We start from the raw sequence: 27,637 nt of genomic DNA, 5'->3' as shown, positions 1-27,637 counted from the left end.
TAGTACATTTAGCAAGCTAGCTAGCCAGCTAACTAGTGATTACCATTAGCGGTTAGCACAAATTATTTTAGCAACACCTTGCTAAATAGAAGGTAAAGTAAAAACTGAAACCGGTCCGTGCATCAATACTGGTACTGTATATAGTAAAATACGGTATACCGCCCAGCCCTAAGTGGGAACTATGGACGGGATTCTTCAATGACGTATTTGTTGTCATTCAACGAGAGACGACTAGTTTTCATGCACATTTTTCCACATGAGAAATACTGCACCAAACATCTTAGATGTAAAATTGCGTGACTAAGACCTCCTCTGCAAAAATGTCAACATTTATTACAGATTTCTTGATTAATCTTAGATTCATTTGGGCTATTTTGAGGAAGTGTACTAGCTATGTTGTTGCTACGGTGGCTCAAAAGGGACAAACAACTGTAATATTGCCACCTTTTTTCTAGTTTTTCAAGCGAAGGTCTTTAGGGACTATACGAGCACAGCCGAGTTCTGCAAAGAGAAAACCAAACCTCAACCTATGTATGCGGACGCACAGTGGCTGAGAGGATGACGCAACCATAATCACTAAGGAATTCATAAGTCTCCCCCGGCTGCGCCACACAAGGCCCCTTTAGAGACCTGTGGTGCACTTTGACAACAGACCCACTTTGACAACAGACCCACTGTACCAAAGGGATTCGGTAAACTTTACAGGCGAGACCAATACACAACTCTCTGAACATGGCTGCTTAGATGTGTTGTCATTTCAAAAACTAAAAGTAATAGATTTTTTTTTTACACTGGATGACACATTAAGAATAATATATTTAAAGTAAACTATTATATTTGTCCTTGTGTTTTGGGTTATTGTCCTGCTGAAAGGTGAATGTCTCCCAGAGTCTGTTGGAAAGCAGACTGAACCAGGTTTTCCTCTAGGATTTTGCCTGTGCTTATCTCTATTCTGTTAATTTTTAACCCCCCAAAAAACTCCCTAGTTCTTGCCAAGCATACCCATAACATGATGCAGCCACCACCATGCTTGAAAATATGAAGAGTGGTACTCAGTGATGTGTTGGATTTGCCCCAAACATAACGCTTTGTATTCAGGACATAAATGTTAATTTCTTTGCCACATTTTTTGCAGTTTTACTTTAGTTCCTTATTGCAAACAGGATGCATGTTTTGGAATATTTTTATTCTGCACAGGCTTCCTTCTTTTCACTCTTAGGTTAGTATTGTGGAGTAACTAAATTGTTGATCAGTACTCAGTTTTCTGCTATCACAGCCATTCAAAAGTCTGTTAATGTCACCATTGGCCTCATGGTGAAATCCCTGAGAGGTTTCCTTCCTCTCCGGCAACACTTGTATCTTTGTAGTGGCTGGGTATATTGATACACCATCCAAAGTGTAATTAATAACTTCACCATGCTCAAAGGATTATTCAATGTCTGTTTTTTTTCTCTTTACTTTTATAAAAATATAATATAATATGCCATTTAGCAGACGCTTTTATCCAAAGTGACTTATCCATGTGTGCATAAATTTTTACATATGGGTGGTCCCGGGGATAGAACCCACTACCCTGGCGTTACAAGCGCCATGCTCTACCAATTGAGCTACAGAGGCTCAACCATGCTCTACCAATAGGTGCCCTTCTTTGCGAGGCATTGGAAAGCCTCCCTGGTCTTTGTGATTGAATCTGTGTTTGAAATTCTACTTACATATTTTGATTTGTTTAACACTTTTTGGGTTACTACATGATTCCATATGTTATTTCATAGTTTTGATGTCTTCACTATTATTCTACAATGTAGAAAATAGTAAAAATAAAGAAATACCCTGGAATGAGTAGGTGTGTCCAAACTTTTGACTGGTACTGTATGTTTGATTGTTAAAAGGTCAAAATGTTGCATGTGCTAATCATAACTAATTACCGTTGTTTGCCATTTGTTTTGCAACTATCACAAAATAATACTACTAATTATTTAAAGGTGCAATCCCAAAATGTCCTCCTGTTCTTTGATAATTTCAACTAATGCTAAACAGTGCCATAAGCATAGATATGCCTAAACATTTGCACCACCATGAAATATTGTTACATTGTGTATGTTGTCAATTTAAGAAAACAGGGCCCAACAAATTGAAATTAGGAAGAGGCTGTTAAGTTATTCAACTTACACTTTGACATCAAAACATTTTCAAATGTTTTAAACACAATTGATTTAACATTTGATATTATTAAGGGCTTGTATGGAAATCGCACAGCATTAACATTTTACCCAAAACATGTGTGTTTGTGTAGCTAATCACGGAAATTCCCAAAGCATTGAATACATTCAACATTAGTTATAAATTAACTTGGTCTTAACTTAACCTTTTCTTCACTTTATGACTTGACAAGCGGTTGTCGATTCGATTCGCACACACAAACCATACATCACAACATCAAACCTCACATCACAACATCAAACCGTACATCACAACATCAAACCGTACATCACAACATCAAACCGTACATCACAACATCAGACCGTACATCGCAACATCAAACCGTACATCACAACATCAGACCGTACATCGCAACATCAAACCGTACATCACAACATCAAACCGTACATCACAACATCAAACCGTACATCACAACAAATGAACAAGCCACTAGGATCTGTTTTTCCCTTGAGAGGTAGGCCTAACGAGGGAGCGCCCCACAAGTGGACAACCACAACAACGCTGCTCTCTCTGTCAGTTGGAGTCAGAGAGGTGATCTGTTGTGCTGCTCGGTCTACCAATACCACAGCAGCATCTGTTTCCCATCATCTGGCAGCGTCCTCATATAGCCTGGCTCAGCCTCCGCTCAGCTGGCAGGAGGCATCATGGGAATAATGACAGGCACAGATCTGGGGGTTATCTGGTTTCCATGACACCGAGGAGGGCTCAGCATTAAAGCAACGCTAGCGTGGTGGACGGCTAGGCGGTAGCTGTTACTGTCGTACGTTCACAGCACATCGATTTTCGGAGGCCATCTGTTCTCAATAGGACTTCCTGTGTATTTTGTGTCCTATTTCTCCTATCACATTCTTACCATAAATAGAACATGTAGTCAATAAAAGGCGAGAACACAGTGGGGAAGGCATGGTGTATGAGGCAGGCATGGCGTATGGGACAGGCATGGCGAATAGGTTGTGGATGGCGGAAGGCATGGTGGATGGGGCAGGCATGGTAGATGAGGCAGGCATGGTGGATGGGGCGTGGATGGCAGAAGGCATGGTGGATGAGGCAGGCATGGTGGATGGGGCGTGGATGGCGGAAGGCATGGTGGATGGGGCAGGCATGGTGGATGAGGCAGGCATGGTGGATGGGGCATGCATGGTGGATGAGGCAGGCATGGTGGATGGGGCATGGATGGCGGAAGGCATGGTGGATGGGGCAGGCATGGTGGATGGGGCAGGCATGGTGGATGAGGCAGGCATGGTGGATGAGGCAGGCATGGTGGATGGGGCAGGCATGGTGGATGAGGCAGGCATGGTGGAATGCATGGTGGATGGGGCAGGCATGGTGGATGAGGCAGGCATGGTGGATGAGGCAGGCATGGTGGATGGGGCAGGCATGGTGGATGAGGCAGGCATGGTGGAAGGCATGGTGGATGGGGCAGGCATGGTGGATGGGGCAGGCATGGTGGATTGGGGCAGGCATGGTGGATGGGGCAGGCATGGTGGATGGGGCGTTGATGGCGGAAGGCATGGTGAATGGGGCAGGCATGGTGGATGAGGCAGGCATGGTGGATGGGGCATGCATGGTGGATGAGGCAGGCATGGTGGATGGGGCATGGATGGCGGAAGGCATGGTGGATGGGGCAGGCATGGTGGATGGGGCGTTGATGGCGGAAGGCATGGTGGATGGGGCAGGCATGGTGGATGAGGCAGGCATGGTGGATGAGGCAGGCATGGTGGATGGGGCAGGCATGGTGGATGGGGCAGGCATGGTGGAAGGCATGGTGGATGGGGCAGGCATGGTGGATGGGGCAGGCATGGTGGATTGGGGTTTGGATGGCGGTAGGCATCGTGGATGGCGGTAGGCATCGTGGATGGGGCAGGCATGGTGGAAGGCATGGCGGATGGGGCAGGCATGGTGGATGGGGAAGGCATGGTGTATGGGGCAGGCATGGTGGATGGGGCAGGCATGGTGGTAGGCATGGCGGATGGGGCAGGCATAGTGGATGGGGTGTGAATGGAGGAAGGCATCGTGGATGGGGCAGGCATGGTGGATAAGGCAGGCATGGTGGAAGGCATGGCAGATGGGGCAAGCATGGTGGATGGGGCGTGGATGGCGGAAGGCATGGTGGATGGGGCAGGCATGGTGGATGGGGCAGGCATGGTGGATGAGGCAGGCATGGCGGATGGGGCGTGGATGGCGGAAGGCATGGTGGATGTGGCAGGCATGGTGGATGGGGCGTGGATTGCGGAAGGCATGGTGGATGGGGAAGGCATGGTGGATGTGGCAGGCATGGTGGATGAGGCAGGCATGGTGGATGGGGCATGGATGGCGGAAGGCATGGTGGATGGGGCAGGCATGGTGGATGGGGCGTGGATGGTGGAAGGCATGGTGGATGGGGCAGGCATGGTGGATGGGGCGTGGATGGTGGAAGGCATGGTGGATGGGGCGTGGATGGTGGAAGGCATGGTGGATGGTGCAGGCATGGTGGATGAGGCAGGCATGGTGGATGGGGCGTGGATGGCGGAAGGCATGGTGGATGGGGCAGGCATGGTGGATGTGGCAGGCATGGTGGATGAGGCAGGCATGGTGGATGGGGCATGGATGGCGGAAGGCATGGTGGATGGGGCAGGCATGGTGGATGGGGCGTGGATGGTGGAAGGCATGGTGGATGGGGCAGGCATGGTAGATGGGGCGTGGATGGTGGAAGGCATGGTGGATGGGGCGTGGATGGTGGAAGGCATGGTGGATGGGGCAGGCATGGTGGATGGGGCAGGCATGGTGGAGGTGGTGTGGATGGCAGAAGGCATCGTGGATGGGGCAGGAATGGTGGATGAGGCAGGCATGGTGGATTGGGGTGTGGATGGCGGAAGGCATCGTGGATGGGGCAGGCATGGTGGAAGGCATGGTGGATGGGGTGTGAATGGAGGAAGGCATCGTGGATGGGGATGGCATGGTGGAAGGCATGGCGGATGGGGTGTGAATGGAGGAAGGCATCGTGGAAGGGGCAGGCATGGTGGATGAGGAAGGCATGGTGGATGGGGCAGGCATGGTGGAAGGCATGGCAGATGGGGCAAGCATGGTGGATGGGGCGTGGATGGCAGAAGGCATGGTGGATGGGGCAGGCATGGTGGAAGGTATGACGGATGGGGCAGGCATAGTGGATGGGGCAGGCATGGTGGATGGGGCAGGCATGGTGGAAGGTATGGTGGATGGGGCAGGCATGGTGTATGGGGCAAGCATGGTGTATGGGGCAAGCATGGTGGATGGGGAAGGCATGGTGGATGGGGAAGTAGAGCTGGGCGATATAGACAAAAATCCATATCGCAATAAATGTAAAAAGAATAATGCGATAACGATAAAATCAGCGATAGATTATGATGAATTATTTTGGGGGGAGGTGCTAGAGCTGGGCGAAATGGACCAAAGAGTAATATTGTGACAAATGTAACTATTTTTGCTCGATAACAATAAATACAACGATTTAAAAAAAGTTTTTATGTATAGCGTCAAATCAGCCTCTAAAGTCCATTGCGTGCGAGATGAAACATAATTGAGCAACTAAACACTGTGTCGAGAGCGCAGAAGATGGCTCCCGTGAGCAGAAGATGGCTCCCGTGAGCAGAAGATGGCTCCCATGAGCAGAAGATGGCTCACGCGAGCAGAAGATGAGTACCGCGAGCGCACAGGCAGCGGGGGCAAGCAAATGTAACTTGAGTTGTGACTTTGAGCGAGTAGAACATCATTGTTGCATGCAAAATATGAAAGCGAGAGCAGAGATTTTTTAAAAGATTTGCAGAGATACTTTCTACATGTCAAGACTGCGCTCTCACAAATACCGCATCCCCACATGGACTTCTCCTCTCACACCAAAATTCTTGCTCTCACAACTGCTATATTTTACTATAATTTATTACAGGGGAAAAGTCTAGCCATGCCTATTTCTACACTTCTCTTCTTAAACGCGGATTTGAAACCTAACCACACTGCTAACTTTGTGCTTAACCTTAAATGAAGACCAAAAAGCTCATTTTTGTTTTCATGACTTTTTACGATAGTCAATTTAGACTTTGTGACTGTGTTATCTAGTGGAAACCCGGATTGACGGTGAAAGGCAAGATGATGGTGGTGAAGTAGGGAAGATGGCCGATGATAAAAAGGTAAGCTCTGTATGTTTTTCAGTAGAGAATCTAACCAACCAACTAAGTTAATCCACCTTGATTTCAATATCGAAATTGAAATTAAAACAGGTAGTTATTTAGTCTACTGATTAGGCAAGCTAGGTTAGCGTCAGCTAGCAACTAGCTAGGAAGCTAGCTAGCTAAAGTTTAACTACATATAAAAGTTACCAGTATTTTTGGTTTAACCAAGAGCATTGTAACTAGCTAGCTAGGTTAATGAGGGGTTGGTAGAGAAGGAGGACTTGGAAGACCAGCATGACTGGGAGGGAGTGGCGAAGGAGGGACGGGCAGGGTGAGAACAGACTGGGAAGGATCTCACTGGGGAAAAGGCCCTTGACTGAGATAGAGTGAGGGGGAGCCAAGAGAGATCCAACTCCGAACTAAGTCCAAATTGGTGAAGTGAAATGAAAAAAATTACTTGTTTCAAAAAATTCTAAAAAATAAATAACGGAAAAGTGGTGTGTGCATATGTATTCACCCACTTTGCTATGAAGCACCTAAATAAGATCTGGTGCAACCAATTACCGTCAGAAGTCACATAATTAGTTAAATAAAGTCCACCTGTGTGCAATCTAAGTGTCACATGATCTCAGTATATATACACCTGTTCTGAAAGGCCCTAGAGTCTGCAACACCACTAAGCAAGGGTCACCACCAAGCAAGTGGCACCATGAAGACCAAGGAGCTCTCCAAACAGGTCAGGGACAAACTTGTGGAGAAGTACAGATCACGGTTGGGTTATAAAAGAAATATCTGCAACTTTGAACATCCCACGGAGCACCATGAAATCCATTATTAAAAAATGGAAATAATATGGCACCACAACAAACCTGCCAAGAGAGGGCCGCCCACCAAAACTCACGGACCAGGCAAGGAAGGCATTAATCAGAGAGACAACAAAGAGACCAAAGATAACCCTGAAGGAGCTGCAAAGCTCCACAGTGGAGATTGGAGTATCTGTCCATAGGACCACTTTAAGCCATACACTCCACAGAGCTGGGCTTTACGGAAGAGTGGCCAGAAAAAAGCCATTGCTTAAAGAAAAAAATAAGCAAACACGTTTGGTGTTCACCACAAGGAATGTGGGAGACTCCCCAAACATATGGAAGAAGGTACTCTGGTCAGATGAGACTAAAATTGAGCTTTTTGGCCGTAAAGGAAAACGCTATGTCTGACGCAAACCCAACACCTCACATCACCCTGAGAACACCATCCCAACAGTGAAGCATGGTGGTGGCAGCATCATGCTGTGGGGATTTTTTCATCGGCAGGGACTGGAAAACTGGTCAGTATTGAAGGAATGATGGATGGCGCTAAATACAGGGAAATTCTTGAGGGAAACCTGTTTCAGTCTTTCAGAGATTTGAGACTGGGACGGAAGTTCACCTTCCAGCAGGACAATGACCCTAAGCATACTGCTAAAGCAACACTTGAATGGTTTAAGGGGAAACATTTAAATGTCTTGGAATGGCCTAGTCAAAGCCCAGCCCTCAATCCAATTGAGAATCTGTGGTATGACTTAAAGATTGCTGTACACCAGCGGAACCCATCCAACTTGAAGGAGCTGTAGCAGATGTCTTGAAGAAAGGGCAAACATCCCAGTGGCTAGATGTGCCAAGCTTATAGAGACATACCCCAAGAGACTTGCAGCTGTAATTGCTGCAAAAGGTGGCTCTACAAAGTATTGACTGTTTTTTTGTCTTATTTCTTGTTTGTTTCACACAAAAAAATATTTTGCATCTTCAAAGTGGTAGGCATGTTGTGTAAATCAAATGATACAAACCCCCCAAAAATCCATTTTAATTCCAGGTTGTAAGGCAACAAAATAGGAAAAATGCCAAGGGGGGTGAATACTTTCGCAAGCCACTGTAGGAGATACAGGAGTCCACTCTGTCCCAAGTATCTTGGCTCTCCTCTATGAACAGCACTCTGGGGACTTCCTGCAGGTGACCATGATTTCTACCCCCGTCACTTAATCATTAGTGGTACTGAGAGTTCCTGTAATTGCTTTGACAATGTATGGAGGCATTCTTATTAGGACATTTGTCATGTAGATAGGATGACATGTTATTGACTTTGACCAACTTCTGTCTATTGGGTTAGAAAGATAGTTCTATACAGAGGATGGTTCTATACTGAATGTGTACAAGTAGGTTAGAAAAAGGGATCAAGTGAAAATCTCTAGGAGGATAGCTCTCCACAGAGGATGGTTGGGCATGAAATGACAGCAGGCTGTTCAATACTGAGCCATTCTGACTGACGAGTGATGTGGATTGGTACAGCTCACCTCAGTCCCACATAGAGTGTTATCACTTATTTGGCTAAAGGATTATCGATAGTTGACAAATGCAACACTAAGATGTTAAAACTTTTCAACTCCAATTGAGTTCCTGACATCATCTGTTTACTCGCTCTCACTGCCGTTATTCTCATGAGACAGGCCAGTGTGTGTGTAGAGAACATATGTCTGACAAGGTGGAGTTAGGCTTCTACTTCATCGCCCTGGACCACTACACCTACGAGTCAGAGGACGCCAAGTTTGGACCTGTGAGTCACCTTTGACCTTGATGTAACGCTCTTTTGTGGCTTTTGGGGTCATGGGTGTTCCCCAACTAATTTTGTACCTTACACAACTCAGCACATACGTATTCCTCCACCTTCCTCAGTGGAGTCCTGACCAGGGGTATCAAACTCCAATGTCTATGTATCTGTTGTGTTGGTGTAGTTAGGGGGGAGGTGTTGATGACAATGATGCGTCCCAGTGTGATCTCAACAATCAGCCGCTGTGCCAACACCATGCCTGATGACGACAACCAGATGATACTCCTCCACCCTGGATCATGGTAAACACACACCTAGTCTCTCTCTCCCCCTCTCTCTCTGTATGTTGCATGTGAGAGATTGAGTAATGGGTCTGTATATGCAACTATGTGTGTGTAGTGTAGGATATACATTTTATGTATATGAGTCTACTCTGAGTCTGTATACACCCTGCATTACAGGCCTGTGTTTTATTGCCACACACTTTTCTTGTGTGATTCAGTGTTTTGTGACATCACTCTCTCTCGCTCACGTCTCCCAAGATATTTGGTGCTCCCCAGACCAGTGTTTCAAGGCAGGGATGAACTACACTGTTCGTCTGAGCTTGCCCCTCTACTCTGCACTCAGTGATGTCCAGTCCCCATACACACTCATTGACTTGGTTAGTTCCCACACACACACTGTTAAACACATGGACAGAACTGAGACCTTTGCGTAAATCATGCATTGAAAATTCAAGCTACAAGGATTTTATGTTGGGATTCAGCCCTTTGACTCCATACTACATCTAATTCCATCTTCAGTATCTTTCTGTCCGATATATAGATTGTGCTGATGCCTCACTTTAAGAACATGCAGGACTGCTTAAACATCCTTAAACATACTTGTATGCTCATTTATGTGTTTCTTAACTAAAGATCTAAGGTAGGTTTCTTATGGCTCAATAATACTGACAAATGCCGTGGATTGCACACCTCTGCTCAGTCCCACATAGTGATGTCTGCCATTCCATAGAGGCAAACATGCAACAGCTCTGTACCATTTTATCTTTCCTCAATTCCTTGCATCCTTTTCCGTGCCTCCTTCTAAAACCCCATCGGAGGAGAGGACCAAAGGTTCCTCCCCTCAGACCTCCAATGGGTTTTGAGAAGGATGTGAGTAGTGAGGAAGTGAGGAGTTGAGCTGAGATTAATTGGGACAGAGCTCATGTCATTGTTTTAGGTAGAATCTTATGTTGAATTATACATTTGTTATCTGTTTGCACATACATATTTTCCTACTTGTGCTCTTTCCACAGATGGCTCTGGCTTGCTGATAACATCTGATAAGATGAGACTCCCTATACGATTTCACTCCTGTATTACTGCCTCTACTCAATAGAACTTCCAATGCCAAATTGAAATAATTTGACATTGTAATTTGATAGACAATGGTAGTTCCCAATTGGACAATTGCCATAAAACAAATCTGTTTTCCTCAGTTAAATGTTTGTTGAATGCATGGCGTTGCTTGGGTCATCAGTCCTGCTTTGAATGCTGTGTGTACCATGATGACATGTTAACCTGAGTTTAGCTGGTTAATCATATACATTTCATTTTGCTTTCTATTATCTGGCACCAGTTATGTACTGTTAATGTAGCAGGTCCTCCCCTTTGTGTCTCCATATAATCCAAAATCCCCATATGCTGTGTGTGTGCCCTAGGGCTTAATAAATAGCCAAAATATTGGATCCTGCCTTCATCTCAATTCCTGCACGTTCTCTTAACTAGCCCACTAGTCCTTCCTTTCTTTCAATGTCATCATCGTTCTGCCATTATTATTATTATTGTGTGCACCCACATATTATTCCCAACAATGGAGTCATTATATTTAGCTGTATTAAAATGATGGCCAGGACCTAGTGTGTGATGAATTAACCTGTTAGATCACAGCCACATTATGCCCATGAGCCACCGATTATTTGATAAATTGGGGTTAACTCCCTCATATCAAGCAAACAAATACCAGACACTTTGTGGAAAGGTGAAGAAAAACATTTAGCTAGCTAGTGGTGGACTATGGTGTTGCTTACAAACGTTGCTGGCTAACAAGTAATTAGCTACCTAGCTAACTTTAGCAAGTATTTCAACTCAAGGTATAGAATAGTGTAGTGTATTGAGATTATGATGGTGTTAAATGTTTTTTAAGTGGAACTGAAAGAATGTTGATTTTAGTATCAAGAGGGAATGTTTTAGTGTAACGCCACATACAACAGACAGGAAGTGTGTTGTAGACAGGGGAGACTGGTGATTGGCCAGAAGAGGGAGCATCTTTTTGCATTGTTTATAAATAGGGGCTAGACTACAGAAAGGGCAGAGCGGCCATTCTGAGGCGTCTCTCCGGGTGTCATGTCACCTGTCACTTATGCTGAAGCTTGGGATCTGAATAAACTTATGATCAAGGATTCAGTATGAGCGGTCTCCTTTGTTTAATCAGCAATAATTGCCACCACTCACTCGATACGACAAATGGCGCCCAACGTGGGGCTGGTCTGCACCTCTCCTTTGTTTCAGTCAGCTGCCAGGCTAACTCGCTTTGAAGCATGGCCAGACAAGGGTGAGTTTTTCTTACCGCTTCGGAGCTTGTTAGATTGGATACGACTTGTGTACACTGGAGAGATGTACCATTACGACCGTGCCTCGGGTGGTGTGATTGCTGTTGACTAGGAGTCTGAAATAAATATTCTAAATTTGGTTGATGAAGGCTAGAATAATGGATTGGTAGTGAATAAAAGCTGGAATACGTATGCATATTTATGGCATTGTGAATCTGGAAAGACCCCCAGCGGGGGCGACTCGCAGGAGTGGGCTACAAATCCTGGGCGACGTATTAGACTTCGTCAGGTTGGTTCTGGGAACCATGAGCTGGACGATGATATTGTATGTTATGCTCATCTTATAGATGACGGATTATTCGTTTGGGGTAACCGCTCATATAATTATCCAGAACTCAAGGCAGCATAAAGTTAGGCGGAGATATGGATAATGATGGATAATGATTTGGGCACAATGCAAGGTTACTTAGGTAGGCCGCAGTTAGCTTAGGTAGGCCGCAGTTAGCTAAAGGCTAAGGCTAAGGTTAATGCTAAATGGGAGTGTGTTTCATGCTACATGGTATATGGCGGCTAATGCTAAATGCTAATTGTGTTCTGTGCTACATGCTAATGTATCCTTAGAGGTCCCATTGCGATGGACTAAGCCTCTTAAAATATGTATGTGTGTGTAGAATTTAAAGTTCTACGCAAATGTGAGCTCTGTTATGTGTAATTGTGTGAGTATAGGGTATAAAATAGTGAAGCTGTAGCGTAATGCTATCGTTCTATTGTCCGGGAATCGTATCATTGAATGCATTTGCGCATGCGTTTAATTTTGCGACACTACACTACAGAAAGGGGGAGTTTATGGCACGAGATTAGGACACGTTTTGGTTTACGGCACTAAACTACACCACGAGGGGATGCTAAAACTACAACAAAGGGGATTGTGGGTACAGGGTCATATCTCTGTGGGGCCTGCGTGTCGCAGGGAGAGAAATAGACACAGACGAGGAAACAAAGAGAAGATATATTTTGACACGAGTATTCTAGTTTAAACGGCGGATGGTTAAAGATGAAACTTGTTTTGTGACCTATTGAATTGATAAATGAGAGAGAGATATGTTGACGGATTATAATAAATTAAATTAAATGACGATTAAAATAAATAAATAAAATAAATGTTTTTGAGCGATCTATTTAGTTCTGAATTTAGTCTTAGAGTGAATAATGTAGAACGAATGAATATTGAATGGTTGGAAATACTCAGTGATTGCATTAACTACTAAAATCTGTTTCTGTGTCTTTGTTCCCTTGTCATATGAGAGACAGGAGAGAGAGAGAGAGGAGATACAGGAAGTGCTGACGTGACATCACGTGATGCGGCAGAGGCAGAGGATCAGATATCAGGCTAGTTCACAAAATCATCCCTTACAAAATATTTGATGACAATTTCACATAGGCTTGGCAAATACTATTTCATTAAAAATTGCATTTTGGAGGCTCTGTGCATCACTGGGGTTTGATTGGAATTGTGTTGGAAATCAGGTACTGACATTATTCTGTAAATTTAAGATACTTGGGTGCATATTAAACAATGGAATTTATAAAAATCAAAGGGTTGTAAGGTTAGAAGGCTTTGTTTTTGAAGTTGACTAACTTGCATTTACTTTCTTGATGGGTTGTGGTAAGATAGCCAACATTAATTGATAAATTGGTGACATAGGATATAGGAATAAAAATTGGTTTTAATTATTCATGATTTTTAATTGATTTATAAAAAAAAAAAAAAAAAGTTGTTAGGTTTATGTTAATAATTTAAGGGGGGAAGCCATAGGCTATATAGTCTAAAATAAAATAATTCACGATAAAGGAATATAGAAGGGTTGATATAGGGGAAAAAATTGTAATCCTTTAACTAAAGTAGGGTTAGAAAAACTAATGGCAGAAGTTTATTTATTTTTATTTTTTATTTTTGTCATTTAGCAGACGCTCTTATCCAGAGCGACTTACAGGAGCAATTAGGGTTAAGTGCCTTGCTCAAGGGCACGTCGACAGATTTTTTTACCTAGTCGGCTCGGGGATTAGAACCAGCGACCTTTCGGTTACTGGCACAACGCTCTTACCCACTAAGCTACCTTATACACCTTTTACTGTAGCTTCTAGTACAATGACAACTGGAAACCTTCACGTAACAAAACAAACTAATAATACAGGTCCAGTTAGTACACATTTCTCACATACGGATTCAGCAAAATGACACCCACCTTATGAGAAGGGAAGGAGAGCTTAGGGATGTTTATCATCAGCTTCCAGGGATCATCCAGGAGGGTGATTGTTGCATCAGAGATGAAGATGAACAAATAATAGATAGAGGACAAGCAGAAACGACGATAAAGATGAATCCAAAACTCCAGAAGGAAGAAAATGAGATGTCTGGAAGAAAAGAGGGAGGTTAAGGAGGATGGAACTTAAAGAAGATGAGGATGATGAAGATGAGTGATTGAGAAGAGGTCATGCATGGGTGGATATGACTCTGTGATCAGAAGGAAGTTGGCAAGAGAGGAAAGAATAAGGATACTAGAGATTTGATCTCTGATGGAAGTTGAAGGAAGAAGGATACACGAGATTTGATCTCTGATGAAAGCAAAGATGAAGAAAGCGATGAAGATTTGGAGATTAAAGGTGCTTTATGTTCAAGAGGATTTTATCCTACAATGACTAGCAAAGAAGAAATAGAGATATAGACCGATGTTTATCATGCCTGGATAAAGCAAATAGTTTAGAAGAAGTAACACAGCTGAAGATACAGAAGAGGAGAAACTGCTGAGAAAAGGATCCCAAGAATTGGAGAAGGAGAAAAGAAGCTTTGGTTATGAAGAATCAGAGTGAACCAAATCAACAATCACTGTTACAGCTTCAACTGAACAATATCAAATGCAATTGTACCAGCCAAGAGGGGTACCAAATGTTCCATATCCACAGCCAGTTTCTGGACAGACACAGAATTGGAGAGGAAGAGGACGAGAAGGCTTAGAAGGAGGAGGAAGATTTCAGCTACACTTCCAGCAACTTTCAGAAGACTGTTATAATTGTGGACAGATTGGTTACTTTACCTGTGAGTGCAACAAGTCAGGAGGAAAAACAGAGAACATTTTTAAGGAAGATACAGGGGCAATTCAAGATCACCTGTTCTCCAGGTGAACCCTAAAGATTCTAGAGTGCCTAGAAGATCCGGAAGGGGGGTGTCAGCTGATAGCATCGATTAGAGAAGAAGAGAAAATAGCTAACAATTGAAGTAAAACCAGAGGACTATGAGAAATAATGGTGAATAGTGGAAAAACGTATGTGTTCAGCCTAAAGAGGTTAAACATCTCACTATGTAAAATTAACTAATTAGGATAGGGATCTGAGGTAATAAAACAGTTAATTACTCTTAGGGAACCAATGGAGCTCTGCTATAAAAATCAAAGAGAAATTAAAATAGACATACTAATATTAGGACATAAATCTGTTGCAGTGTTGGGAAGAGATGCATGGTGTAAATTGAACTGTACAATAGGATGTACACTAAACGGCTGTCTGGTAGAAGATTTTAAAAAAAGTAGGGTTTTTGGGAATCATTTGCTTAAAAAGATCATATCATAGGAAGGATGATAATCTATTAGACTGCCTATTAGACAATCTGTCTGGGAAATAAAGTGAAAAGGGGTGACTGTTATTCTGGGTTACATTCTTACACCAAGAGATTTCAGGCTAGGCTAAAAGGTGTTTAGTCGTTTGCCAAGTCTGTGTGTAAAAAAAGTCAGAAGCAGGTGGGGACTTTCCCAATCACGTATTCTAAAAATTTGGTGGTAAAGGGATTTTGTGAATAAATCAGTGGAAAAAGTTTTTAAAAGGTTAGGAGGAAAAGATTAGATAAAAAAGTTAGGAGAACTAGGTTGAAGGAACTCTAAGACAGTAAGCTAAGTTTCAAAGTTAGTAGTAAGAGAGAAAGAACAGTGGTGAAGGACATGTTAAAGTTTAGTGGGAAGATATGGTAGGAGTTTAGATCTGTTAGGAGCAGATGCATTGAGAAAGTATGTGTTGCTGAATGATAAGAGAAGATTGAGGGTGATTGAGTATCTATAGTTACAGTTCCCAGCAGGGAGATCAAGGTAATTATAGGTGTATTTTTTATAATCAAAAGTTTGAAAGTTAGGGATTAGAGATAGGACTGAGAGTTGGGGAAAAAGTGACACTAGTGGTGATAGATGGAAGTACAAGCAAAGACTTCAAATCTTTGGAAAATGGATTAAGTAACAATAAGGACATTAACACTTCAGTCTATTAAAACATTTTACATTTACATTTTAGTCATTTAGCAGACGCTCTTATCCAGAGCGACTTACAGGAGCAATTAGGGTTAAGTGCCTTGCTCAAGGGCACATTAACGTCATTTAGCAGACGCTCTTAGCCAGAGCGACTCACAAATTGGTGCGTTTACCCTATAGCCAGTGGGATAACCACTTTACAATTTGGGGGGGGGGGGGGGGGGGGGGGGGGTTAGAAGGATTACTTTATCCTATCCCAGGTGTTCCTTAAAGAGGTGGGGTTTCAAATGTCTCCGGAAGGTGGTGAGTGACTCCGCTGTCCTGGCGTCGTGAGGGAGCTTGTTCCACCATTGGGGTGCCAGAGCAGCGAACAGTTTTGCCTGGGCTGAGCGGGAACTATGCTTCCGCAGAGGAAGGGGAGCCAGCAGGCCAGAGGTGGATGAACGCAATGCCCTCGTTTGGGTGTAGGGACTGATCAGAGCCTGAAGGTACAGAGGTGCCGTTCCCCTCACTGCTCCATAGGCAAGCACCATGGTCTTGTAGCGGATGCGAGCTTCAACTGGAAGCCAGTGGAGTGTGCGGAGGAGGGGGGTGACGTGAGAGAACTTGGGAAGGTTGAACACCAGACGGGCTGCGGCATTCTGGATGAGTTGTAGGGGTTTAATGGCACAGGCAGGGAGGCCAGCCAACAGCGAGTTGCAATAGTCCAGACGGGAGATGACAAGTGCCTGGATTAGGACCTGTGCCGCTTCCTGTGTAAGGCAGGGTCGTACTCTCCGAATGTTGTAGAGCATGAACCTGCAGGATCGGGTCACCGCCTTGATGTTGGCGGAGAACGACAGGGTGTTGTCCAGGGTCACGCCTAACAACAGTGAGAAGCAATTTAACTCTTTCAACATTGATAGTTATTAAAGCCATAAATATATCGCACTTGATTATAAGGGAACCAATAGCTCCAGCGCCAATTTTAGGGGAAAAAATACTTATTAGGGTTAGGATGGGGACGTTCCTCCCACATGGAGAGATAATTATGGAGAAGAAGTATTGTTATCAGGACCAAGAGTAGAAGCTGTGGCACCTAATCAAAGGAGGTATAGTTTGGAAGAGGGTTAGGAGTGACTGTTCACTTATGTTGCGTAATGTTACAGAGAAAGGTCAGGGAGAATATATGTGTACTTATCTAGTGCAAGCATTAGAATTTGTTCCGGTTAAGAATTATTGGTTAAAAGGCTATGTAATTCATAAAGTAACGCTTATAATGGAAGAGTTGAGGTCTGTTGTAGCCTCCACAGTCATTGAGGGAGTTCAGGAGGAGTAGATTACAGTAGCCACTCCAACAGTAGATAATACACAGAGGATAACGGGAACTTCCGCACTAGAAGTAATTAAGGTTGATACATCAACTAAATCAACTACTTTAATGGTAACTTTGGAAGGGATTAATGATACGATGGCAATAGCAAATGTAGGAAGTATGACACCGACAACAACTTTTCTGAAATTAAAGGGGTAGTAAGAAGGACTCAGGGGTTATGTTACGGATGGAGAGTGCTGTCAATTATAGTACGAATAGGGTTAAAATAGGAGAACAGATAGCAGTAGAGAGAATATAGATTCATCATGGAGGTACAGGATGAGATCTTTGATTTTAATGACAGACAAGGAGAGGTATCTGATCAGTACCGCTCGTTAGGGAAGAGAGAAACTAAATGGAGTGGTTTGATTCTTCTGTTGTGAAAGTTAAAGATAAATGGGCAGGTAGGAATCTTTGGTTCCAGCGGTTAGCTCATTCTGTAAGATCAGTGAGGAATCTTGAGGGTCCATGTCTGTTGAGAATTCCAGCAAGAGACGGTCGCTCGACCTCTATCAAGTATGTGTCAATCTTATGCGTTGCCATGACTGTGGTATCAGCAACAATCAGTAACCGATAAAATAATGTCGTTGTCAAAACATTTGTTTAAGCCTAGGGTTAGGTGGTATTGGGTTAAGTGAATTAACTTGGGTGCATTTGTTAGATGGAAAGTAAAATCAGGTAACAGCAAACCCTGAAGCATTTGAGGTGTAACCATTGAGGGCTAAAAGTTGTTTTTGTTCTAATAAAACATATGAGGTAAGGGGTATGTTTATGGGAATATCAGATTGTGATGTTATATGATAACTTTGGGTATGCATGACCTTAAGGGTAGTAATGAGAAATATGTCACTTTTTATGTACCAGTTAGTAGGAACAGCAGGACTTTGATGGTTAAAAGATTAGCTTTTGCCTGACAATGTGACTATGGGGAATTTTATAGATATTTGGAGGGTTTGTGGTGATAAAGCATATATATTCTTACATTATGGATGGACAGGATGTTGTTACATGTCAACGTTGAAGCTTCCATATGAGGTTTCTACCATTATAAGAGGGGTAGCACCGGACACAGAAATTTGAAGCTATATTTGAAATTGGATGAAAAGAGACATGGCTACATGTCATAGTCTTCAAGCCTATCATTGAAGGATAAATCTAAGGGAGAAGGGGGGACTTTTTCCATGGTATGGTATAACATTTGGGAAGATCATATTGATAATATTAGGTATACTTTGAGTCCAGATAGTTCAGATAGTTATATATGCATTGAAGAATATAAGGGATGCGTTTGGGAGATCTGAGAAGTCTTGGTTGCAAGATCAGGTAGGCCAGTAGGGGCAGTGATGGGTTACATTTAATGGCAGCTTTGATAGCACTGTGTGATGTTTGTAATTTGTTACTGACCTTTGAGAAAGCTATGATATTGAGATAGGTTGGAGAGTGATGCCTGGAGACAACACTCAGATGCCGTTGTTGACTGTTCCTGATCTGGATGAAAATGGACCAGTGGAACTGAATGGATAAATATCATTCTTTTTGATTATTTGATGATTTTTCAAAAAAAAAAAAAAAAATATTAGGGTGATGTTGGTATGATTTTATGAATCAAGGGGGGAAGAGGTTAATGTGATTAATATATCATTTCATTTTTATATTCTTAGTTGATATTGATGTTTAATTTGAAAGTGTTTGTTTTGCAAAAGATACTGTTTGGTCTTTTCTTTTTCTTCCAGAAGCATTTGGGGGACATGTGGAGATTGAAATACTCAAACAGGGACAATATGAAAGGACAATATGACTGGAGGAGATGAAACAAGGAGGGTGTGGCCGATTCCATCATCAACAGTCCATTGGAAGAGGAGACTACGGGGCGATGAAGTGTAGTGGACTACATTCCAGTGTCTGCAAAGAAATATAGACATGTGTAATACATAATTGTGTTATATGCTTAGGTATTAATTTTTGTAGAATGATGTTTGATGTTATTGAATACATGTGAGGATCTTAGATGTTTTTGTTTATTTCGGTGATGTTTAGGGACAGGGAATTAGGCAGGGAGAGGTTCACTGTAGGGTCCAATGGGTTGACCAGCCTTACAATGGATATTTATTGGATAGGATTTTGTTTGCAGGGGCTTACATGTGTATTTAATTGCATCATAGTTTCAAATGCATTTACATGGGTTATGAGTTTATCTGGAGTACCGAAGGTGGTTGCCTGGGGCAGAGGGACCGTGAGAGAATTTTACTGTCTTGATTGATGGATGGAAGGTTACCGGACAGTTTTTCGCTCTTACACTCCATAAAGATTTGTTCATATGTCATAGTAATGTATTCACACTTCATAAACAGTTGTTCATATTTCATAGAAAGGTATTTACACTCTAGAGGAGAATGTTTTTGGTTTATTGTTAAAGATACTCAATAAGATAAACATTTACTTGTCATAATCCTATTCTGTTTGTTTTCAAGACTTTTAGTTTGTCTCGAAAGGGGGGAATGTAGTGTATTGAGATTATGATGGTGTTAAATGTTTTTTAAGTGGAACTGAAAGAATGTTGATTTTAGTATCAAGAGGGAATGTTTTAGTGTAACGCCACATACAACAGACAGGAAGTGTGTTGTAGACAGGGGAGACTGGTGATTGGCCAGAAGAGGGAGCATCTTTTTGCATTGTTTATAAATAGGGGCTAGACTACAGAAAGGGCAGAGCGGCCATTCTGAGGCGTCTCTCCGGGTGTCATGTCACCTGTCACTTATGCTGAAGCTTGGGATCTGAATAAACTTATGATCAAGGATTCAGTATGAGCGGTCTCCTTTGTTTATCAGCAATAATTGCCACCACTCACTCGATACGACAATAGCTTTAATTTAATTTATTTACTTTGCTAAAGTTGAAGCTGGGTTTTCCAAGTCATCTGTTTGATATCATGTACCCAAGAAGACTCAACCAATCACACGACACAACACTGGACTGACCAAGGGCAAGCGTTTGTTAGTTCGTCCATCACTCCATTTACTTTGAACTGGATTGTGTTTACAGCATGAGCGGTCGTGAGTAGTTGCGCTTGTTTTGAGATCAACTGGAGAGCTGTATGTAGCCATGTGTGCACATTTGTTCATATCCTTTGCTAGTTAGTGAGTTATTAGCCCAGTTAATAAATAAGTTGGCAATGGGGAAATGATTGCTTTGCTTCCTACAAGAGCACAAAACGTGTACATTTCTAGACATCTTTGAAAAGCGAATCAGGTAAAGAGCTTTTTATTTTATTTTTAAAGGAGCAGTGCTGTATTTTGAGACCGGCTTGAATAAGCTAAGTAGCCAATAGGCAGAGGGTAGCATAATTTGTCTGATTCTCTGTAATAATGGTATGAGAATAACAATGCATTTTATTTTGTAAAGTGGTTTCTTCCATCAAACAACAACAACATTCAGTCACCTTCTTGTCTGAAGGACAAGTGGATAAAAAGGTTAATGTCAAGCCCTGCATGTTTGTTTCAAAAGTTTCATGGAATGTAGGCCTACATTGAACACCACACATTGGCTGCTACTGTAGGCTGAATGATAGAACAGCTATTTCCATGTTAAAATGTTATGGGATGCATTTTCTCCATTGTTTTTGATTGTAGGCCACTCTGGTAGGCCAACATTATGATCTAATAATCACAGGAGCCTACTTGACCACTGTCTGAAACAGTAACTTAAAGCAGTGTTCACGGTAAACGCGTAAAAATTCACGGCATAATGTTCAAGTTAGTGCTCAGTAGACCTGAAATTTGCTAAGTGACTAAAAAAATTAGGGAACATAGCTCTCAACTCATCCTCTGCTTGAGAGACACATCCTCTACTCAAGGGACCCAACCTCTGCGCTGTCGACTGAGTGTTTGGTTGCTCAATTATGTTTAATCTAGCTCCACAGCGCCATCTCACGCGCAATGGACTTTAGAGGCTGATTTGACGGCATATTAATGGACAGTTACTTTACTTTACAACTGAGATGGTAGCCTATGATTAAAAAAGTAAACTATTTCATCTAACATATCCAGGGAATGCATGATTTATATTTTGATGTGCAACCTGTCAAAATAGGATACAAAATTATCAAATTAATTTTTAGCGCTTCAGAGAAATTTGCCTAAATCTATATCATTCACCACCAGGAAGTGGGAACTCAAAACACTTAGGTAGATTGCTAACTCTAAATATGATATTGTTGCTATATAGCCATGTAGGCTAATTGATTAACCTATCAGTAAATGTTGGCTAATGTCCTACAAAAACGTTTTTTTCCCCACCCATGTTTTTATTTTTTACCTCCCACACCATTTACAACATACACATACTGTACAAACAACGAGTTACAGACGCCCACAAACAAGGTCTACCTCTCATCTGTCTAAGGCACTGCATCGCTAGCTGTGCCACTAGATTCGAATCCAGGCTCTGTCGTAGCCGGCCGCGACCGGGAGACCCATGGGGTGGCGCAAAATTGGCCCAGCGTCGTCCAGGGTAGGGGAGGGAATGGCCAGCAGGGATGTAGCTCAGTTGGTAGAGCATGGCGTTTGCAACACCAGGGTTGTGGGTTCGATTCCCACGGGGGGCCAGTATGAAAAAATAATGTATGCACTCACTAACTGTAAGTCGCTCTGGATAAGAGCGTCTGCTAAATGACTAAAATGTAAATGTAATCTGCCAAGACCCACATTATCACACCTCCATCCCCAGTGTCTGCATTATCACACCTCCATCCCTAGTGTCTGCATTATCACACCTCCATCCCTAGTGTCTGCATTACCACACCTCCATCCCTAGTGTCTGCATTATCACACCTCCGTCCCTAGTGTCTGCATTATCACACCTCCATCCCTAGTGTCTGCATTACCACACCGCCATCCCGTGTCTGCATTATCACACCTCCGTCCCTAGTGTCTGCATTATCACACCTCCGTCCCTAGTGTCTGCATTATCACACCTCCATCCCATGTCTGCATTATCACACCTCCATCCCTAGTGTCTGCATTATCACACCTCCGTCCCTAGTGTCTGCATTATCACACCTCCATCCCTAGTGTCTGCGTTATCACACCTCCATCCCTAGTGTCTGCGTTATCACACCTCCATCCCTAGTGTCTGCGTTATCACACCTCCATCCCTAGTGTCTGCATTATCACACCTCCGTCCCTAGTGTCTACATTATCACACCTACGTCCCTAGTGTCTACATTATCACACCTCCATCCCTAGTGTCTGCATTATCACACCTCCATCCCTAGTGTCTGCATTATCACACCTCCGTCCCTAGTGTATGCATTATCACACCTCCATCCCTAGTGTCTGCATTATCGTTTGCCACTTGGCCTTAAATTGTACCAATTTGTTTTTCCTCGGTTGTCCATGCTATTTCAATAATAAATCATTAGATTTTTCCAGTTTGGTAATGATGGCGGATTGACTTTTTCGGCGCTAGGCCTAGGCTACTTGATGTAGGCGTATTCACTGCAAATGGCGCGCTCTGCTCCGCTGGCGCGTCAAAACCATACTTGCTGTAAAGTAGTGCCATGAACTCAATCTTAAGGAGGTGAGAAATACATGATGTGACTCTCCTCTCTAATTATAACAGTAGTTGCTTTGAAAACTATTTTTCACACAATTGCATTTTGAGCAACAGTCTTTTTCTTCTCAGAATGCATCCCTCCTTCCTCCGTGCGCACAGTGGCTCGCTCACACAGCAGGAATCAACATGAACTACACAATTTGTATAATTCTGTTAATTCAAAACAGGAAGAGTTGTATGTTTATATCAAGGCAAATTATTGATGCATTAGCCATGGAAATGTGGCCAACTCCATGGAACCAAACAGCTAAATGGTCCACAGTTAGAAACACCCCAGCTCCATCCGACAGAAATTCCCCAGGACACGACAGAGGACACGCTATCCTAAAGGTTGAGTAATTTACAGTAGAAGAGTCACACAAACAGCACCACCCTCCATTAGCAAACTACCTAAAGTGCCTCAAATGTTATTTTCAAACTGTCAATATACAGATGACTGACTATAACAGCAGGTTTTGTGTAACAAAGAAAACCATGGGGGAGTGGGTAGCGTAAGTGAGGGGTAGGCTTGGGCAGTATATCATATATACTGTACCTTACACCGGGGTATTTGCAGTTTGTTTTTATAAATTGGAATATTAGTAGCTACTTTTTAAATACAGTGCCTTCAGAAATTATTCATACCTTTAGATTTTTTCTCTCTCACCCATCTACACACAATACCTCACCATGACAAGGTGAAAACGTGTTTTTAGGAATTTTTGCAAATTTATTGAAAATTAAATACAGAAATCTCATTTACACAAGTATTCACTTCATACAACTTTGTTATGACACTCCAAATTGAGATTAGGTGCATCCAATTTCCTTTGATCATCCTTGAGACGTCACTAAAATTAGAGCTCTGCTACCCGGCACGACCCCGACAGGCTTCATTAGGAAATGCATCGCCCGATTGTCCCCTCAGTGAAGATTCACTGCTTCCCCAATCAAAGGCCCTGAATTAACGACAGAGGTAAAGGACAGGGGAACCACACACAGCGCTATCGCAGCCAACTCTGACGCTACGGCCGAAGACACAAACAAGTACAGGAAGTCCTGCTACAACCTCCGCAGAACCATCAAACAAGCAAAAAGACAACACAGGATCAAAGTGGAATCCTATTACACAGGCTCCGACGCCCGCCGCATGTGGCAGGGGCTACAGTCCATTAGGGATTACAAAGGAAGACACAGCCGTGATCTAACCAACCATGCCTCTCTACCAGACTTGTCATGACTCTCATGGGATGATTTCACGTGAAAAGTCCAAGATCGGAATACAGAGAAGCAACAGTCTACAGATCTCTCTCTCTCTCTCTCTCCCGCAGAACAAAGAAGAGATTGTTGGGGGGGGTTTATGACCCCTCGCGCCAAATCATCCGTGGTTTGCTAGTATTGGCGATCTGAATGTCTCTGTGTTACAGGGACAGATTGCCGCCCAAAACTCTAAACGACCAAAGGTGGACACTGGAACAGTATATTTCAACATCCGAATGTTGGGAGTGATGAAAGAGAGAATTTTTAAAATGAATGTCTATTTTGTGATGTCATTAAAAGCTTTTATAAAAACGTTATAACGAAAACATTGTAACTCGAGGAGCTTTCATACTGTGCATTTCAAGTTTGCATCCATTATAATGTGTAGGAAATATCCAGGAGAAAGATAATATTTTTATGAAGATAGGAAGATGATTTTGGTTCTTTAAACGAAATCATAGTGTTCAGAATACTTTGCCCCAGTAAATAGCCTCGCCCACAGGAGCTCAGAAATAGTGTCCGCATGATGTAAGCGCCATATAATAATAATAATAATATGCCATTTAGCAGACGCTTTTATCCAAAGCGACTTACAGTCATGCGTGCATACATTTTTTTGTGTATGGGTGGTCCCGGGGATCGAACCCACTACCTTGGCGTTACAAGCGCCGTGCTCTACCAGCTGAGCTACAGAGGGCCATCTTTACCAAAGTGCATAAAAGATTGAGTTAAGAATTAACAAACCAGACCAGCCGACATGCAGCACGACCTGGATATGGCAAAATGTTTTAAACGCTACAGACCAGGGAGACTAGATGGACCTCAAGCTGCAGCGAGGTCCATATTGGTCCCGACTCTGAAAATCATCACAAGATGAAGATGACAAAGTTGCCTCCACTAACAATCAATGTTACGGCTGAGTAGCTGTTCTAAGTACTGTATCTAAGAAGGTGAATTTAAGTGGAACCATCCTGTTACTCTCTTCAAACTATTGTCTACTACACTGCTCTCATCACCCCATAGGGGATCATCGACATGGCTGATTAGCCGTCCACAGAAGACCACTTCCAGAACGAGTGAAAGTAAACAGACAACTAAGAAGGACATTGTGACCTCTTGCGGACAATCTGAGCCTTACTTCTAAAAGGCCATCCGAAAGAGAAGGCCCAATCGACCCCTTCCCAAAAAGGCCTGGGTCCAACATGCATTACTTCTTACCAAACGGGCGGCAGTTTGGGGCAAGGTACTAGGATTACTGTGAGCGTAGTTCCATGTGTATCCAAGTGTTCTCTCGCTCTCTCTCTTTAACTCGCTATCTTTTGTAACAAGTGTCATATTGTGTTATTCCGCTAGGGACCCGTTTTTATTGTATTAAGTTTCTAATCCCTACCTATACCGTGTAAGTGTTTGTATCTAGTGTTATCATTTTAATTAGTTAGTAAATAATTAAATACATTTTTGTGGTACGGAATGATCAGTAAGACCCGGGTTTGTGCAGACTTAAAGAGTCTATGACTTTCAGAATGAGACTGATATGAGGTAAATGATTAACAAATGACTGTTAAATGATAAGAGATATCTTTAGAGTTAATTTGGGAAATGGTAACTCGTTAAACAACTTTTCCCGTGGTGCCCCAATCTCCTAATGAGTTCAATGTTATATGATTAATTTAATCTAGTAACAATTAAACATAGTAGGTAATTATTCAATACATTATAGTTATCACAATAATGAAAGTCACGTCACGAGAAACTGAATGCATTTTATGCACGCTTCAACAAAAACAACATCAAGCCTTGCATGAGGGCCCCCGCCGACCCAGAGGACTGGGTGATCTCGCTCTCCGAGGCCGACGTGAGTAAGGTTTTCAATCAGGTCAACACTCGCAAGGCCACGGGGCCGGACGGTATTCCAGGGCACATCCTCAGAGCATGCGCAGAAAAGCTGCCAACAATATTCCTGGTCATTTTTAACCTCTCCTTGTCCCAGTCACTGCTTCCCCAATCAAAGGACCTGGATTAACGACAGAGGTAAAGGACAGGGGAACCACACACAGCGCTATCGCAGCCAAATCTGACGCTACGGCCGAAGACACAAACAAGTACAGTCTGTAATCCCCACGTCTCAAGCTGAACACCATTATTTATATTCCCAACAACTACCTGCCACAATGACTACTGCCCTGTAGCACTCACATCTGTAATCATGAATCGCTTTGAACGGCTGGTTATGGCACAAAACTCTATCATCCCAGACACCCTTGACCCACTCCAAATTGCATACCACCCCAACGGATCCATAGACGACACAATCTCAATTGCACTCCACACTGCCCTCACCCACCTAGATAAGTGGAATGCCTTGCAAAAGTATTCAGACCCCTTGGATTTCTTCAAATGTTGTGTTACAAAGTGTGATTAAAATGAATTTAATTGTCATTTCTTTGTCAATAATCTACACAAAATACTTGAATGTCAAAGTGGAAGAAAAAATTTATATAATTTAAGGTTAAAAAAATGCATAACAAAAATATAGTCATTGCATAAGTATTCAGGACCTTTGTTTAGGCAAGCCTAAATTAGTTCAGGAGTAAAATTTGGCTAAACAAATTACAAAAATTACATAGACTCACTCGTGTGAGTCCATGTAACATATAAAACATCTGTAAAGTCCCTCAGTCAAGTATTGAATTTCAATTACAGATTCAACTACAAAGACCAGGGAGGTTTTTTAGCCTCATAAAGAAGTTCAGTGATTGGTAGATGAGTAACAATAACAAACCAGACATTGAATATCTCTTTAAGCATGATCAAGTTAATAGTTATGCTGTGGATTAGGTATTAAACCACCCAGACACATCAAAGATACAGTCGTCCTTCTGAACAGAGCTGCAGGACAGGAATGAAACTGCTCAGGGGATGTTACCATGAGGCTATTTGCTACAGAGTTCAATGGCTGTGATGGGAGAAAACTGAGGATGGATCAACAACATTGTAGTGACTCCACAATGATGACCTGAATGACAGAGGGAAAAGAATAATACAAATATACTGAATAAAAATATTCCAAAACATGCATATGTATGCAACAAGGCACTAAAGTAATACTGCGAAAAAACACAGCAAAGGAGGTCCCATGCCATATCCAAATGCCAGTACATCACTGGGGCCGAGCACCCTGCCAACCAAGACCTCTACATCAGGCGGTGTGAAAGGAAGGCCCGGAAAATTGTTAAAGACCCCAGCCACCCAAGCCATAGTCTGTTCTCTCTGCTTCTGTGCAGCAAGCGTTGCCGGAGCAACAAGTCTGACACCAACAGGCTCCTGAACAGTTTCTATTCCCAAGCCATAAGACTGCTAAATAGCTAACAAAACAACTACACAGACTATTTGCATTGACCCTTTTATCTTATTTTTGCACACACACTGGCTGTGTCCGAATACCCATACCAGCATATTACATACAGTACCAGTCAAAAGTTTGCACACCTATTCATTGAAGTGTTTTTCTTTATTTTTACTATTTTCTACATTGTAGAATAATAGTGAAGACATCAAAACTATGAAATAACACATATGGAATCATGTAGTAACCATAAAGTGTTAAACAAATCAAAATCTA

At 42.8% G+C, this 27,637-nt stretch overlaps 1 protein-coding gene across 1 annotated transcript in view; it reads right to left on the bottom strand.

The window, feature by feature from the left end:
- LOC311133811 (replication termination factor 2-like) overlaps nt 1-14,033 on the bottom strand; it is a 44,763-nt gene extending 30,730 nt beyond the window's left edge. The window contains exon 1 of the mRNA XM_084167389.1: nt 13,764-14,033. Coding sequence (XP_084023515.1) covers nt 13,764-13,802 — 39 coding nt within the window. The 5' untranslated portion in view covers nt 13,803-14,033. The remainder of the gene's footprint in view (nt 1-13,763) is intronic.
- Nucleotides 14,034-27,637: the final 13,604 nt, after the last annotated feature.

This window comes from Coregonus lavaretus, assembly GCF_964263955.1.
Source record: "Coregonus lavaretus genome assembly, chromosome: 8".
NCBI lineage: Eukaryota > Metazoa > Chordata > Actinopteri > Salmoniformes > Salmonidae > Coregonus > Coregonus lavaretus.
This window is presented reverse-complemented; position numbering and strand designations above follow the sequence as displayed.